This window comes from Mesocricetus auratus, unplaced genomic scaffold (genome assembly GCF_017639785.1).
Source record: "Mesocricetus auratus isolate SY011 unplaced genomic scaffold, BCM_Maur_2.0 Super-Scaffold_100676, whole genome shotgun sequence".
Classification (NCBI taxonomy): domain Eukaryota; kingdom Metazoa; phylum Chordata; class Mammalia; order Rodentia; family Cricetidae; genus Mesocricetus; species Mesocricetus auratus.
In genome coordinates this window covers 18,775,993-18,794,335 of record NW_024429266.1, presented here as the reverse complement: position 1 = coordinate 18,794,335, position 18,343 = coordinate 18,775,993, and the positions used below count along the sequence as shown (strand labels likewise).

At 37.7% G+C, this 18,343-nt stretch overlaps 1 protein-coding gene across 1 annotated transcript in view; it reads left to right on the top strand.

Annotated features, from left to right (window-relative positions):
• The window catches only part of Spta1 (spectrin alpha, erythrocytic 1), a 73,639-nt gene that overhangs the window by 6,752 nt on the left and 48,544 nt on the right, over nt 1–18,343 (top strand). Inside the window, exons 2-12 of the mRNA XM_040738927.1 lie at nt 5,774–6,010; nt 7,231–7,356; nt 9,312–9,452; nt 10,178–10,324; nt 10,669–10,802; nt 11,479–11,623; nt 14,688–14,842; nt 15,648–15,783; nt 15,883–15,984; nt 16,864–17,001; nt 17,750–17,860. Coding sequence (XP_040594861.1) covers nt 5,774–6,010; nt 7,231–7,356; nt 9,312–9,452; nt 10,178–10,324; nt 10,669–10,802; nt 11,479–11,623; nt 14,688–14,842; nt 15,648–15,783; nt 15,883–15,984; nt 16,864–17,001; nt 17,750–17,860 — 1,572 coding nt within the window. The remainder of the gene's footprint in view (nt 1–5,773; nt 6,011–7,230; nt 7,357–9,311; nt 9,453–10,177; nt 10,325–10,668; nt 10,803–11,478; nt 11,624–14,687; nt 14,843–15,647; nt 15,784–15,882; nt 15,985–16,863; nt 17,002–17,749; nt 17,861–18,343) is intronic.

Sequence of the window (18,343 nt, the reverse complement as noted above, 5' to 3'; positions counted from 1 at the left end):
CAGTGCTCTTTCTAAGACCTATGTATTAGTTACAGTTTATAGAGGGAGATCATGACCAGAGCAAGGTCTTCCAAAATACCGTGGCTGCAGTATTCATTGCACCTGGAGTACAGCTCCCCAAGCTGTCCATGAAATGATCAAAGCAACCAGATTGTTATAAAGACATCTGGCCAGGCAACAAACAAGCATCTTGGGCAACTCACTGCTCGCTTAAAGTAGTCAGGCTTAAATCAAAAAGTTCTAACAATTGTCAATGAAGAGTTCATATCTCCCCAGGCCTTAACATTTAGTTTTATCTGAAGGAAAAAATGTCTGGCAATAATTTCCAATCATCGATACTAGCATTCTCAATGTTATATAATAGTACTTAGCCGCTAACAAAATGCACCAGAGAAGGGCTGTCTGTACCGACTCTAAACTGTCCCAAGGATATATTAGAGAAGCAGTGGTACTAGCCTGGAATGCTGGAATGTCTGGGCCTCACAACAATACTGAATTAGCTACTTTTCTATTGCTGTGATGAAGAAACACTATGCCCAAGGCAACTTATGTATTACAGTTCTAGAGGTCTAGAGTCCATGATGGCGGAGCAGAGGCAACATGATTGCAGGAGCAGTAGCTGAGAATTCACATATTAATTGAAAGCATGAAGCAGAGATAGTGAACTGAAATGGTATGAGTATTAAAATTCTCAAAGCCTGCTTCCAGTGACACGCCTTCTCCATTGAGGCCACTCCTCCTAAACCTCCCATATAGCACCACCAACTAAGGACCAAAGAGTAGGGAAGATGTCTCATTTCAAGCACCAAAAAACCAAAAGAGAAAACCCATTCCTGGCACTGGATTGCTTTACTTGTAGGCCTAGGATATCTAGTAGTAACTTTGTCCCCCTATCATGAATTAACTCCATTTAAATATTTATATCTGTGTACCTACGTATGCTACGAAGCTTCTGTAGTGGTTAAGTTTCCATGTCACTCTTGTCAAACATTTTCAGTGTTTGTTTCCCCTCCTCATTCCTCTCCTTCCCAGATCTCCTCAGCATGATTTAACCCTTCCTGCTTCCTTAATCCTCCCTAACACTTTATACCACAGCATTCTTTCTCTCCTCTCTTGAAAGGCCCTCCTTCCTATAGTTCTTTACTGATTTCCTGACTTGAATAGGTATTCCATAAAAATTAATGTCTTAAGATTCTAATATAATACCTACAAATGACAGAAAGCATGAACATTATGTTAGTTATCCTGGGCAGGTCTGAGTTAGCTCTCAGAATGATTTTCTCTCCAACTATTTACCTATGGCTTTCATATTTCATTTTTCTTAATGGCTAGATAATAACCCAGTATATGAAATTACCACATTTTCATTATCTACTCACCAGTGGATCAAAATCTAAGCTGTTTCCAATTCCTGACTTCTGTGAATAGAGCTAGAATGAACATGGGTGGACAAGTATCTCTAGAGTTTTACAGATACCTATGGAAACCCTATGCCCCAAAGAGAATATCTTCTTCATTTTCTGAACAATATGTTCTACTATTTTGACCCATCTATTAGTCAAAATTCAAAGACATTTTTAAATATGAAGTAGCTCCAATAAAATTAAAGGTAAAATCTCAGGAGAATGGATTAATGACTAATTCTATTCTATGGGAAATATTATTTTCATATTAACTTTAATGTATTTGTCTTTGTTGATGAATCAATAGGGAAAACTTGACTTGAAAGTAAGTTTACAGTATAGAAACTGTAAAATTTTGGCTATGAAGCTCTTGGATCTTCTGAGGTCAAGAAGAGGACATCAAGTACCTCACTTTGTCCTGATGCTGAAGCCTGGATGAAGCAAGCTGTTCAGGGCTGATTGCTGCTATGTAGATGTGCCCAGAGCTGATAACCAAGACCTAGAATGACAGTCCTCCAAATCACCCCACCCATACAAAGAAGACATCACTTGTAAAATCATTCATTTTATAATTTCCCTAAGGTTTGATTAAAAAGTGAGTCAAAACAGCAAGTAATGCCTTTAAAAGTTAAAAGCTCCTTTTGCAGTTAAGGTTTAGCTTTTACTCCTGTCATTTCAGCCCTGCATTTTCCTGCATTTATATTTGAACATGTGTGCATTACTCTAATTACTACTTTTTAATTAAATAATTCCCTTCCTGTGACTTCTCTTTAACCTATCTGTACATGACCAATTATGAGCTTTTAATTAACAAACTAATATTCCTTTATGTATCTCACTCAGTGAACACAGTTTTTGACCATACAATCTTTCTGTGGGATCTGTCAAGCATTCTTTTCTTTTAAAAGACTTTTATAAATTTTAAGATTATAATTACAACCTGTCTCTCCTTCATTATTTCACTCCAAATGCTCCCATATATCCCTGACTGCTCATTTTTAGATTAATGGCTTCTTTTTTCATTAATTGTTATTACTTGCACACATATGTATACATATTTATACCTAAGTACAACCTGTTCATCTGTGTAATATTACTTGTGTGTAGATTTTCTGGGAAGACTATTTTCCCACTCAACATTACTTAGTTGTCTGTAATTCTTGTGTAGAGTTGAGACCTCATAGGCTTCCCCATCCATTTTGCCATGTCTGTGGATGTCATTCTTGTGCATCTCATATTTAGGCAGTCATGGTGGTGTGACTTTATGGTTTCATCAATTATATTTCAGTATATTTCCTTGTCTTGTATATGTTTCCCCTTGGAATTTGTTGACTTTTTTCTCGACTGTACAGAGGCTTTTCAACTTGGTGTACCACTTGTCTTTTGTGGTTCCTGCTTTTTTTTTATTCGGACTCAAGAGGTCATTACTTGGACAAGTTTCATGAAACTCCTTCATATTTTCTTCTGTGAGTTTTATATAGTTTTAACATATTCAAATAAAATTGATAGGAAAGACAAAGGCACCAGTTTAGTAAATACACTGTATCACATTGCTAAGGAACCTCTACATAGAGTTGAAATGAGGAAGAGAAAATATTTTATTTTTATCCAAGAGATTTGTTATCTACCATACACATCGATGTGATTAATTCATATAATTTATAGGATCCTGCAAGTTATATAGTCTCAATTTTATGTGTGAAAATATACTAAATAGACTGAAATACAAAGTTATATCTTGTAGTTATGACTTTGATGTATTCAAAAATTAAGTCAAGCCCACACCAATATAAATGTTATAACATTCTTCTCCTTGCTTTTAGTCAGTCTTTGCTTAGTCCATCAACATTTACACTTCTGGTCTCTATCTGGGTCCACCTCACTGTAAGTACAAAACATGTAATAACCTGTAATTTCACACACACACACACACACACACACACACACACACACACACACACACACACACACACAGTGGCCAAATTGATTGGACTGGATGTCATGAAAAAAAAGCGACCTTTCTAGATAGTGCTGTGAAAATTGAATATCAACACAAAACAAAGAAACTTGGCACATCCTAAGTTTCATCAAAATTCAGTTAACTATGTGAAAGACTCAGGTGTAATATAAAATTGTTAGAAGAAAGCCTGGGAGATGGCTTTATGACACAGGTTTTGATAATGGTTTCTGAGATACAGGAACAAGAGCATGAGCAACCAGCGCAAAGGGGATAAGGGTGCAGCTGGCCAACACCTTTGTGCTTCATGATTGTATTGCATATTTTGTTTACCTATTTTTCTTTTGTAAAGTAACCTAGAGGAACTGTACCTTAGAAAGAAGTTCTGCCCCCTTAAATATATGTAAAATAGTGTAGTTTCTGCCTCATATCTTAGGCATGTCTAAACCTGCTGTGAATAATTTATATATATTTCCAAACAATAATTACTGTTTCATTAACTTTGAAAGATTGTTTCATTAACTTTAAAATAAACACATTCACATAACTTACTGTATTATGCTTTGTATTTTAATGATTAAAGGTACAGCTGGATTATATTTTTAGGAATCTAATCTATGAAGTCATACATAAAATCACTCAATTTTCAGAAAGACTCTGAAGCAAATTTGAATTAAGTTATGGAGCAAAAAGTAGTTAAATACCTGAATCTGGGCCTTGGCAAAGTATTTGCATTGTACTTCCTAGAGAGAGATCAAAACAAGAAAGTCACTTGTTTGAATTCCCTCAGCTCTCCACTGTGGAGTCTAAAAAGGCACAACCTGGAATTCCTTCCTGATATATAAATTCTCTGCCCTATGAGTTGACACTAAATAAAACACAACCCAACACAGCCTCTTGCCATTCATCTGTCTCAGATTTTCTTGAGTACTTTTGCATCTAAACACTTTGGTTTTCTTTTCTTTTTAAATTCCCATTGAGGCCTTGAGAGCCACAGCCCCCCCCCAAAACTGCTGAGTCACCTTGTCTGTGGAAGTCAGCCACTGCCTCAAACTGTCCCCAGGAGATAATGCTGATCATCTATGCTTGGCGGGATTCTAAAGCTTTTTTTCCCTCTTGGTCTTTGCCACATTCATGTGTCTCCTGTTTGAGGTGGACTAGACATTCAGGGAACATTTTTTCTTTCTGAGCTGCATTTCATCTTTTAGACTTTGGGGAGAGATGGAGCACCCTCCACAGGAAGCAGTGAGTAGAGACTAATTCTCATCCCTGATGCAATTAGAAAGCTATCTCCTCTGAATTTTCCATTCCATCTTCACAGAGTCATTAAAAATTACATTTTTGACTTTACACTTTGCTTTTAATTACTTTGTGAACGTTTCGCTTTTCAAAATAACCTAGAATTTTGCACCTATGTACTAATAAAAGCTCAGCAGTTACTTGCTAACGTCAGATATATCATACAGAAAACAACTAGGTAATTTGAAACCAAATAATACCTTTAATAGTTTGTGTCTCCGTGGAATAACTTTAATTTATTGTCAACTCAGTAATTACTGGCCATAGAAAAGTATTTATGAAAAATAAAGAAACATTAAAATATAAACTCTGCATTGAATTTTTTAGATATAAGAAACAAGAAAAGTAGTGCTATATAGAAATGGTCCTAAAATTTTCCTGGATATTGTTACACGCAACTGGATTTCTTTAAATTAAAGCATAATTTTGTCTTGATAGTAATATAATATTTTATATTCCAAAAAAATTACTGAAACACTAGTGATTTACAGTTGTGACAAGTGAGTAAAAGACAAGTTGAATTTAAACTTTCTTATGTTTTTAGAATTTTTTTAGTAAATAAAATGAGAAGAGTATATAATACATAATCTATACTCTTAAAGAAGATAAATATTCATGGTTGTGTGTGTGTGATTAATTAAGTTAATTGCAAAACATCCCAGAGTATTCCTTAAATTTGTAGTCTAATCCCCACTTATTAATGTTGTTTAGCCTTTGAAGGGTATAAAATATAAAATAGCATTTTGTTACTGTCTATCTGAAATTCTGTGATATTGCTTCATCAGTCCAAGTTTATTCCTTCAATAGAATATTTTGGATGGCTAACAACTATTAACCTAAGCAATAGCTATCTATAGTTAAAATTATACAGTTATATTATAGCCCCTACAACAGTATGAATTAACAGGTTTAACAATGTGTAAACATATTTTCCATGTGGGAGAATGTCTTGGGACATATAAGAATAATAGCATTATAAATATGAGAAATAACAACACTTAGAGCCATCATTTATTTTTCTTCTTACAATCTTTAATTGACATAATAATCACACATTCATATGTTGGCATAAGGAATAGTGTTTCAAAACATAAAGATACTTTCTAATTTATAGGCTGTGGAAAGCAGTGGGCCAAAGGTTTTGGAAACAGCAGAAGAAATCCAGCACAGAAGACAGGAGGTGTTAGACCAGTACCAAAGGTTCAAGCTTCGTGTTGCTGAGAGAGGTCAGAAGCTTGAAGAGTCTTATCACTACCAAGTTTTCAGGAGAGATGCAGACGACTTGGAGAAGTGGATCATGGAGAAACTTGGGATTGCAAAAGATAAGAGTTATGAACCCACAAATATACAGGTGACTTAGTACCACAGATATTCCCAAAGTTGACCCTAAATTGTCTAGAAAATTAAATGGCCTTTTCTTTATGTTACTGTTAAGGGGTGGGTGTAAGCACAACTTCATTCTATGTACAGAAAGAAACCAAAATGGTGGAATGGGATGTTTGTAAGTTCAGTTAAGAAAAAGGCTAAAGTTGGTCCTTCTTTATCATGTTGGAAATATGAGATAGAAAAAAGAAACCCAAAAAAATGACAGTGTATCAGCAGTTGAAAATACAGAATCATACTGCATCACATTGAAGATCCATTCAGAACTCACCTTCTTATAATTAAGGATGTAGATGTCATAGAAAAATTAGAGTCTTTACCACAGACAATATTTCTACAGGATCCCCATCTTCTACTTCTTAACTCTCAGAATCTTATCTGCAAATAAGGCTCATCCAAGCCAGCATTTTATAAGAGCTTACCAGACAAAATAGAGGCTGAGAGTTCAAGAAACTATTGACATACATGTGCTTTTAATGTTGTGACATTAATGATGAAACAATTGATTTCCTTTAGGATAGTAAAAATCATCCGTGCTTCTAAAGCAACTGTTGTCCATTCTCTTCAGGAGTAGGGATTTATCTAGCTTTCCTCAAAAATGTTATTTATGGCTGTTGTTAAGTTCAAATAAAAGGTTGTAGGACAAGCATTTTGGTGTAAATTTCTACATCTATCTGTTGGCATGTTGCATAGTAAGAACATAATTGGTGATTGATGTTGAGCAAGGAACAATGGAGCAAGATCTGGCTGATGTGTATGTACAATGGATTAACTCATATATGACAAGAGCAAGATCACCATGAACTTTTAACAAATAGTTACATTTTGTGCACTGTACTTTTTAAGAGAGAACTCAGTGATTCCATGTATTACATGGTTTTGTTCACATAGAATCTTGTGGCGCCTTGAGTAGAATACAATTTTATTGATAGTTTTCCAAAAGAAGTGCCAATATAAAAGACCATCTGTTTGACCTCTGATTGAGGGGGTATGTTCAGTTGATCTACCTTGAGTACACACTTGTTTGTTTCAGGATGTGATTGTTCCTACTATGACCAAGGGAAATTGCTGAGTATAAGAAGGGGAGTAGGAAGTCTGCTTAGAATTGAAAGGAGGAACAAAAAGAGTACGTTGTGTTCTTGTGAGACTGAATTTCAATACTTATAAACTCTTAATTCCAAATTGCAGGGGAAGTATCAGAAGCATGAATCCTTTGTAGCAGAGGTGCAAATCAAATCAAGGGTGCTTCCTGAATTGGAAGAAACCAGGAAAGCCCGATTTGCAGAAGATCATTTTGCCCATGAAGCCACCAAGGTAAATGAATTATAGGGTCTCAAAGTCAAGCCACTAACTGCTAATTGTGTTATCAGGGTTTCAGTGGATTATGCTAGGTAAAACTTGATGTAGCTGTCATCATACAAGGGCTCAAAACACTTGTTCCTTACTGAAACTGGGGCAGGAGAAATGGCAGATCGCCCTCGTGTTTCATAGGTGGAGAAAGAACTATAGTATGAAAATGTCCTTTGGCAGTTATTATACTTGTCTTTGTGTCTAGGTCAAGGCCACTTCATCTTATCCCACATTTCTCAGATGAAATGACTGTTACAAAGACAAATGCTTTCCATTTGAATCTTCTTTGAATTCCTCCTGTTTTCCAGTGAAGGTTTACTTTTTTCACACAGGACACCCCATTTCTGACAATATAATTTCCCATACTTTCCTTCCTATTTACAAAATCAGCAAAACAAAAATCCCTAAAATCTAACAGCTTCAGAAAACTTTCTTACATGTCATGTCCTAAACATCATAGTTATTTAAACAATCACTTACCACTGTGTGCCTATTCTTAGTGACACAGCTACTTTCCGAATAAATCATATATTCTACCTTTTGTATGAGTAAATTTTTGTCTTATGATTTTTAAATTACAAAACCAATTTTTATTACATAATTTCCAATTGAGGCTAGTCTTTCTATATGTATTATAAATATTCTAGCCCATGTTAATGTTAGCAAGAGAGAAAAATAATTTTAGCTAGAAACGTAATCTGATTGGAAAGTACTAACAAGAATATCTCAAGTCTTGTTTTTTTGTTTAAAATAGAACTTTTATATTATAATGCTGTCTGAAAATCCTTATATTAATTGAAGTATTTAATGGATATGATGGTATATGCCTGCAAACCCACAGTATAGAGATCGAGGCAAAAGGGTGGTGAGTTCAATTCTACTCTGGGCAACATAATGAGATGTTGTTTTCTAAAACCTATAATGCAAAGCAAGCAAAAAAGCATGAAAAGTGTTTAAAACGACTATCCACTACAATCACTGAAGTTATACTACGCACCACAGTAGGGTTCATATCCTACCAAGAGCAATGGAGCAGTCAAAGATACAAGATTTTTAAAGTGTAGCACAAGGCTAACCAGTTTCCCATGATTGGTACAACATGAAATTCTGGTCTAATCTGGTATTCAAATCCTTCTACATGTTTGCAAACTATGTAGTCCCAAAACAGTCTTCCTGTTAATGAAAGGTTTACCAGTTACTCAGCAAAACTGAGGCTTTTATACTTTCCGCTAGAGTTCATATGTTCCTCCTATGCTATTGCTATGACTGTTTGCTGTACATAGAGCATTCTCTACCTGTCATCTATACAACAGGAATCTTTCTGTCCTGAAGGCTCAGTCAAAATGAGCACTCTCCTGGGCAAACCTCCCACCACCGTTTTGCCATCTAATAGCTTGTAGTTTCAATTATTTAAAATGTCAAGACATTTTAGCAAAATTTTCTCTCACTGAAGATCATATATGGTTTAGCTTAGTAAATATATATATATATGCATATATATATATGTAGAGAGAGAGTTATAGAGAAAGAATATATATATGTATATATATATATGTCCTTTCACTAGACACTTATTGGGCAATTAGTGTATGAATGAATAGGAGAAGGGATTATTTATCCAGGTATTTTTCTGCTCAAGTGTTCTATTCTTCTCCTATTCCTTATTTCTGCATTCCATTGATTGTTTTTAAATCATATTTTATTCATCATTGTGTGTGTGTGTGTGTGTGTGTGTGTGTGTGTGTGTGTGTGTGTGTGTTCATGCTGTGTAATGTGATGTACTTGCAGAGATGTCAGAGGGTTCTCTCCTCCCAACGTATTTTTCAGGAATCAAACTCTGGTTATTGGGTTTGCAAAGCAAAGGGTTTTCCTCACTGGGCTATTTGCCAGCCTAGCTATTATGCCTCTCTTGCTTACAGACCCATCTGAAGGAACTTCGCCACCTGTGGGATCTGCTGTGGGAGCTGACCCAAGAGAAAAGTGAGGTGCTGCTGCAGGCGCTGAAGTTCTATCAGTACTCACAGGACTGCGAAGACATCTTGGAGTGGATCAAAGAAAAGGTACAGGCCGGCATATGCCTGTGTGCTCTGATGGCTCTGACTTAGCACTCCTCTGTAGTAACTCTTTACTGTTTGCTTAGGTGGTATTGAGTAGTTGAAGAATCTCTTTCTGGGCTTCATTCTTTGAGGGAAAAGGTGAATTTTGGCAAAGATTTGGGGGAATTCTGAAGATTAATGTTGTAGGGAATAAACCTAAATACACAGGTAAGATTATGGCAAAGATAAGACTTAACACCAGACTTTCAGCATGGCCTAGACTCATTATCCAATTGAATTGTTTAACTCTTCAATTCAAAGGTTTTTCCTTACAGTCTGTGTCTTGGCTAAAATAATTTTCAACTTGTGTTTCTCAGTACTACTGAAAACATAGTACCCCAGTTGTGGCTGAAGTCTTACACGCACAAGAGTTGTGCTTTTGGCAGATGCTTGATTCCAAAGGAGTCAGAGTAGGAAGAACTGTTAGCTGGTATTCTAAAACATAGAAGGAACTTCCAGACACTCTCCCAACAATTCCCCTAATCTCATCAAAGAATTATCTCAAAAGAAATGAATCCCCAGATCAATGTGTCATCCCAGGAGTTACTCTTACTTCTGGCTTTTCTCAGAAAGGGCCTCCATTTGGGTTATCCTGAGAAATCAACAGGGGCTTGGGACTTTTGACCTGCAAAATAATTTCTAGATTTTTTTTTCTGCTGGTGATTCTATGGACATTTTTGTACTTACAGGAAGCTATAGTGACATTAGTAGAGTTGGGTGACGACTGGGAACGAACTGAAGTCCTGCATAAGAAGTTTGAAGAGTTCCAGGAAGAACTGACATCTCGGAAGGGAAAAGTGGACAAAGTGAACCAGTATGCTAACGAGTGTGCCCAGGTAGGGTGGAAGCAAAAGAGGCATTCCAGGGAAAGCATTCTGGTCTTGAAGAACTCATGGTGGGATAAGAGGGGAATGTGACCCTGTAAGAAAGGAGACGGATGCACCTCCATGGACTGGCATGCCATGAGCAGCTTTTTCTCTCCTCTGGATACAGTCTTCCCTCTCTGATCCATGAAAATGGCTGTATGGGGGGGGGGGGGTAGGTGGGAGCAGTAACGGTATCCCATTACCTATGAAGCCATGCTTCTTTATATGGCAGTGTGACAAGGTGTGATGTATAAATTCAGTGTTAAAGTGATTTTTTTGGTATGACATCATCTTTTTTTGGTTTACTTTCTTAGAATAAACATCCTAAGTTGCCTGAGATAAAGGCAAAACAGGATGAGGTCAATGCTGCTTGGGATCGTCTCTGGAACCTGGCTCTGAAGAGACGAGAAAATCTGTCGAATGCTGCCGACCTCCAAAGATTCAAAAGGTATGATGCTGAAGGTATAGCATGGTAGGTAAAGGCCTAGTGCACCAGAGGTCCTGTCTCTGATCACCATCACCATCGAAAGTAAGATAGAAGAGGCAAACAAACTATAATCCTAGCCATTCCACAAGTGGAAGCAGCTGAATAAGGACTTCAAAGAGTGTGGGCTTGAGCCCTATTGATAAGCATGTATCAGATTTATTTGCATTACCCTCTGTCTGCTCCTGTTAGCAATTACTGAAAATACTTCAAAAGCCAAAGACCATCATTTCTTCACCTTTGAGGTAGCAAATGACTTAAAAAAGCAAAGATCAACTTAATATTTAGATTTCGGTATTCAAACCAAAAAAAAAAAAAAAGTATAGCACTGCTGTATTGGTACAAAGCGAAGAGGACATGTAAGAATTAGATGAGTTTGAGAGAAAGAATGAGTGGTATTCATAAATAACTCCCCCATGTCAGACACGGGTAGTGTCTCTGGAAACTCAATAGTCAAGAACCCCTGGACTAGAACATCTCACTGGGAAAAAACAAGCAAGTACATTTTAAGTTACTTCATGCTTGTTTGTTGAAAAATAGAGTAGTTGCTACTTGAAGGAAACAGGTCCTGTGGGTCTGTTTGCCCTGTCATGCCTGCCTGCCATCTTGTTTTGCTGATGTTCATGACACTTTCTGGCAGGGATGTCACTGAAGCTATCCAGTGGATGGAGGAGAAAGAGCCTCTACTCACCTCTGAGGACTATGGCAAAGATCTTGTTAGTTCTGAAGCGCTGTTTCACAGTCATAAGGGGCTTGAAAGGAATCTCGCTGTCATGGATGACAAGGTAAGCTTTTGCTGAAGAAATGGCTGGCTTTAGACTCATAAAAGGTACGTGGTAATCCTCCTGCCTACACCATACTCAAGAAGACACAGTAAAGTGACACTTTTTAACCAAGGATGGATTCTTCCATGGCACTGCAGTATGCATCTACATTCTAGATCATATGTATTCAGTGATGCCGCAAGTCCTTATTTTATATTCAAACTACTTTTATTTAAACATACACATCTGTTTCATATGCTATCATATTTTGTGATGTGTACTGCAACTAAACAAAATACCTCCAAGAATGATTCATTAATCTCTCTCAGTAAAGCACTTTGGGACTAGAGTTTTCCCTCTCAACACATTCTCTTCTGTGGCAGTTGGACCCTGGTTTTCTCCCTTCATACTGTAAATCAGGGAAGAAATTTCTTTTTTCATAACAAACTGAGATATTTTAAAATCTAAATCTATCTTTTCACTCCCTTATTTTTTTATTTTTTATTCATTCTACATACCAACAACAGTGTCCCTCCCTCCCCTCCTCCTATTCCCCTTCCATCTTCTCCCCATCTCACCCCTATCTACTCCTCAGAAAGGGTAAGACCTCCCATGGAACATCAAGTTAAGGCAGGACCACGCCCATCTCTGGTCCATCAAGGTTGAACAAAGCATCCCACTATAGGGAATGGGCTCCAAGGCCCAGCTCATCAACCAGGGATAGATCCTGGTCCCACTGCCAGGGGCCCCACAAACAGACCAGTCTAGACAACTGTCACCACATGCAGAGGGCCTTGTTCAGTCCCATTCAGGCTCCCCAGCTGACTCTCTACAGTCTCCTATGAGCTCAGGTCAACTGTCTCTGTGGGTTTTCCAATCATCATCTTGACCCATCTTGCTCATATAGTTCTTCCCTCTCTTTGACTGCATTCCTGGATCCACTGGCTGTGGATCTCTGCATCTGCTTCCATCAGTCACTGATTGAAGATTCTACAATGACAATTAGGGTAGTCACCAATCTTGTTACATAGAAGACTAGTTCAGGCAACCTCTCCACTATTGCTAGGAGTCTGAGCTGGGTTCATCCTTGTGGATTCCTGGGAATTTCCCTAGCACCAGGTTTCTCCCTAACTCCAAAATGTCTCCCAATATCAAGATATCTCTTTCATTACTGTCCTTCTCTACCCCACCCCCAACTATTCCCTCATGTTTTCATCCCTCATCCCCTCACCTCTACCTCCCCCTGGCTCCATGTTACCCAGGAGCTCTTATCTATTTCCCCTTTCCAGAGTGATCCATGCACCCCACCTAGGGTCCTTTTTTTTAACCTAGCTTCTCTGGGGTTGTGTATTGTAGCCTGGTTATCCTTTGCTTTATGTCTAATATCCACCTATGAGTGAGTGCACACCGTGTTTGTCTTTCTGGGTCTAGGTTACCTCACTCAGGATGATTTTTTTCTAGTTCCATCCATTTGTCTGCAAATTTCATGATGTCATTGTTTTTACAGCTGAGTAACAATCCACTGTGTAAATGTACCACATTTTCTTTATCCATTCTTTGATTGAGGGGCATCTAGGTTGTTTCCAGGTTCTGGCTATTATAAATATTGCTGCTATGAACACAGTTGAGCAAGTGTACTTGTGGTGTGATTGAGCATCATTTGGGTTTCTGCACAAGTTCACTCCCTTCTAAATGCGAAAAGCTCTCATTTATATGCCTAGAGGAACAGACACAGGCACACTAGAACTCAGAGCAAGCCTATATTCCTGAACAATTTCCGTCCTTTATTTCATCCTCCGTCACTGATATTTCTGTCACTGTGACCACAGTATCCAACAGGAACTATTTAAGGTTAGATGCACTCATTTTGGCTCACAATTCTAGAGATTTCAGTCTATCACATCTTGGCCTCATGCACTTTGGAAGAACATAGTGGTGATGGGAAAGTGGTGGAGGACAGCTGTTCACTTCCTGGCTGACCAAGAAGTAGTGGGGAATACAGGAAATATAATTCCCAAGAACAAATCTTCATCGATCTGCTTCCTCCAACCCAGTCTCTTACCTTCTATCACCCCAACACAGACACACATACATACACACACACACACACACACACACACACACACACACTCACACACTAATTATAAACCCATCAAGAGATAGATTCACTGACTAGTTAGAGCTCTAGTTGTCTCTACAAACACTGTTCTCACAGACACCCAGAGAGGTGCTTTGCTACATTAGGCATTTATTAACCCAATCATGTTGGTAATCAAAGCTTACTATAAGACTCCATTTTACAACTTTAGTTACAGTTAAGGCAGACATCCATATGTTTTCAATGCATAGGCAGAGTACAGAAAGATTACACCTGCTCGATTTGAGTAAAGCCCTGTCCCTGGGACCCCTTCCACTTTCCCACTTCCATTGCTGTTCATTTCTTGTTTTGCTGTTGGTCTATTTCTCATAATAATAAATGCTGAAGTTATATGATTTAGTGTATTATGGTAACTAAACCTCGAACCCTCAAAAGTATCTGATTATGTTTGAGAACAATTAAAGAAGTAACGATGGCATGTGGAAAGTCTCCCGTGTCTACATTTTGCTGTAGTACCCCTGGTCTAAAGCTCTAAAGGAGCTATGTAGTTTTCTTCAGGTTTGGGGTAAAGTGCCCTTCCTGACAATAACAGCTACAGAGATATCATAGAGAGATGATGAAGGATAACTTTGTTCCAAACCTTGCTTCAGACATGAGCAGAATGACTGAAGGAGTAAAACAGCCCTTCTCTGTTGTTACTCATATAACATAGAAAAAAGAATAATTCTCAAAAAAGAGAAAAGAGCATTTCCTGTGATATTATCAAATGAACAACATAATATGAGAAAATACTTGTAGAGTACAAAACATAGTATGGATAATAAGGACTTAAAAGTTGTCATTAACATAGACTATTTTATATTAGTCAAGTGTGGTAATATAAATATTCTTACCAATCATTACTATTCATGCCATTGTTTTCATTACATTCTCTCTGATAAAGCTCTGCCAGGCGTCACAGTGCTTGAATTCTTTCTTATCCCAAAGGTGAAGGAGTTATGTGCCAAAGCAGACAAGCTGATGATTTCCCATCCTTCGGATGCACCTCAGATCCAGCAGATGAAAGCGAATCTGCTTTCCAACTGGGAACACATCCGTGCCTTGGCCACGAACCGATATGCAAAGCTGAAGGCTTCTTATGGGTCAGAAATTGCACATGTTGTCCTACCACTTCCAGGGAGTCCCAAAGCAGAGTCCCTACTCTGTAGAGGCAAATGAAATTTTAATTTGTCAAAGAAGTCCTTTTACAAACTGGTATAATACTCAGCATCATACATGCCCCTCAACCACATCCTTTATCTTTCTTGTCTGGATAGTTGGAAGGTGTTACAAAGTAGCCTATAAAACTGGAAAGATCTTGACTCTGACAAATTGTTGTAAATAAGGTTTCAAGCTAAAGTGTCAAAGTGACCCAAGAATTGTTTCTTGGCTACCAGTTAAAACTTTTAAAAATTTGTGAAAACAAGTCACAATTTTAGTAGTCAATTTTTAGAGATAGTAATCCAACCATTAGGAGATAGAAGATAGCACTCACGTTATCATTATGATTTATAACCAAATGATGAATATTTAACTTTTTAAATAGATAATGATCTTATGAGTATTCTTGATCAGTAGAGTAAATATTAGCTAAGATAGTTTTGAGAAAACTCAACTCTATCTCCACTCTGATAGTTGCATAGCATGTATCCATTTTCTGGCTGCATCATAGACTTTACTCTGAGGTAGTTATGACATTAAGGTGGCAGGATCATAACACCCACACAATGATACACCTACTCTAGGATCTACCACCCTGTGTAGAAAGGCTTCAAACCTACTCCACTGAAGGGGAAGAGGAGACATGGTATTAGGACAATGTGAACCTCCCATGCCATTGCTTATGCCATTCCTAGTCCTTTCAAATCAGGTATCCCCTTCCTGTATTTTATCCTGTTTTTCTCATAGATACCATCGGTTCTTATCTGACTATGATGAGCTCTCAGGCTGGATGAAGGAAAAGACTGCTCTAATCAATGCTGATGAGCTGCCCACAGATGTAGCCAGCGGGGAAGCATTACTAGCCAGACACCAACAGCATAAGGTAAGGAAAATACGAGAAAGGATGGAGGGACTTTGTTCAATATTGAGAGGTCCAGGCAGTTTCTTGCTGCATTTGTGGCATTCTGTTTTGTGACCACAGCATGAGATTGACTCCTATGATGACCGATTTCAATCTGCTGATGCAACTGGTCAAGATCTGCTGGATGGTAATCACGAAGCTTCTGAGGAAATTCGTGAGATGGTAAGCTGCTTTCACACAGTGTGTGATGTTTCAATGATATATTCCACCCTCCTCTATTTTATAATCTCCCTTTGGAAAGGGGAAAGGAGATACCTAAACATGTTAACGGTGTGTCTGGAGTCCACCCAGTCCTCATCACATATGCATTAACTAAGCCAAGTCACTTGAAATCCCCACAAGATCAGCGATTACAATTGCTCTACTTTGGGTATTACTTCATCAATTCTCTGACTCACACCTAATTTGAAACCTTTATACCACATTGTACCATTATTTTAGCATATCCTCACACCCAACGCTAGAAGGTAAAGTCAGTGATGAATATACCTTGATAATCTTTGGGTTCCCTTCCTTGCCTAGTTCAGTGATATGCACCTGTACTGTTTCGGATCCCCTCTATACAAACTCAAATTAACTTGATTTTTCACCACTGGCAAGGAAATCATCAAATGCCCACCTATTTTAGCCACATTGCATTTCCCCCAAGTGCAATGTATAACCTACATGCTCGTATCCTGACAATGCAATTTTCTTGTGGTCTGATGTTTTTCTTCATCCCTGATGCTGCTCAATAACTGTAAATTTCTTGGCACAATAGTCCTTATACTCCCTGTAGTTTCATTCCCTAGCTCTCCCTGGCTGAATTAAATTTTTTCTTCTTTTTTTAAGCATATAAAACATATTATGTCTCTCCATGTCATTTTTCCTATTCTTCCTATACTGCAGTTATTTGCTTGAATGTTGGTACCTTAGAAAAGTAGCTCATTTCTTACTTACCTTTGCATTTTTCAAATGGTATTGCATTCTTTGCTGCTCAGTAAATGAAGGATAAATTTTATTAGTTAATTTTTTTGATACAATGTCCTTTCCTTTCTTAAGATGACAAGACTAGCCAATGACTGGGCTGCCCTGCTGGAACTGTGGGACAAGTGCCAGCATCAATACCATCAGTGCCTGAATTTCCACCTCTTCTACCGAGACAGTGAACAAGTGGATAGTTGGATGAGCAGACAAGAGGTAACAGGAGACACTGGTGGAGCTATCTTCAAATATCAATTCTTCCATTCTTTGTCTATGTCTTTGACTAGTATCAGCATCCTTGAAGTCATTTCTTTAGTACAAAGGTGTCTCAGGAACTGGAGGATGATCCATGTAAAAAAGTAAAGAGGAGTTAGCTCTGTAAGGTTGCTGCTACACAATCACCTTCATGTGCAAATGCTTAGAAAAATACTTAAGTAAAAGCTGGGTGTAGTGGACAAACCTGCAATACCAACACTCAGGATGCTGAGTTCACAGGAGTTTCAGAAGTTTGAAAACAGTCTGTTCTACCTAGTGACACTGTATCAAAAGCTACATTTAAGTGTGTAACACAGAGATTTTGACTACAGATAAAGAAAAATAGAATGAATATCGAAAGGGTACAGGCTCAGGAAGAAAAATATTGTAAGTCAAACGAAATTAATGAACGACTTTTTAAAGGAAGGTAGTTATGAGAACTCTGAATAATATTTAGTTAGTCGAGAAAATTCCATGAGACTATACCCAGAGACAAAGGTAAGAAAATTGCATGCAAGCATTAACATATGGGGAATCTAAGCTCAAGGTATTTGAAGTTAATTTCTACATAACATCCTTGTCTATTCAAGTTCTCACCTTGCTTTTCAGTTCCCTAGACTCCTTTCTTTGTCCTTGTCTCTGAGAAGATTCAAGAGGAAAAGGTCTTGCCAATGAGAAAATCTGGGACATGTCTTTCTGTCTTTTACAGGCCTTCCTGGAAAATGAGGACCTGGGGAATTCGGTGGGCAGTGTACAAGCCCTTCTTGAAAAGCATGATGACTTTGAAGAAGCATTCACTGCTCAGGAAGAAAAGATTATAGTAAGTAATGGTTCTGGATGGACATTTGTTTCCTGTTTACATACACTGTTTCCATACATTTCTCTAAACCAAGTCACTGTTGTAACTAGAAGACCTAACATCAGGGCTGTTCCTTGTAAATTTCCACCCCTTCCTTTGTTGTTGATGATACCTACTTACATGCCTTAAAATGCTGTGGTTTGGTTCTGTGAGCATGTAGAATGTTTATAATATACTTTCACTTTCAATCATAAAATTTACCAATATGGGAAAAGGACTTTAAGAGCATGATGAACTATATTGTCTGTCTTTAATTGTCTCCTGGGATAGTGCACACATAGACACACTATATATAATCACCTGAGCACTGGCATAGAAAACAAGAGTTAAATTCTAAATCTCCCCTATTCCTATCATGCATAAAGTTACACTTCATTAATTTATATAATTGTTGTAGATACTCACAGGTAAAAAGTTGACTATAAAGTAATTTATTTTATTGTG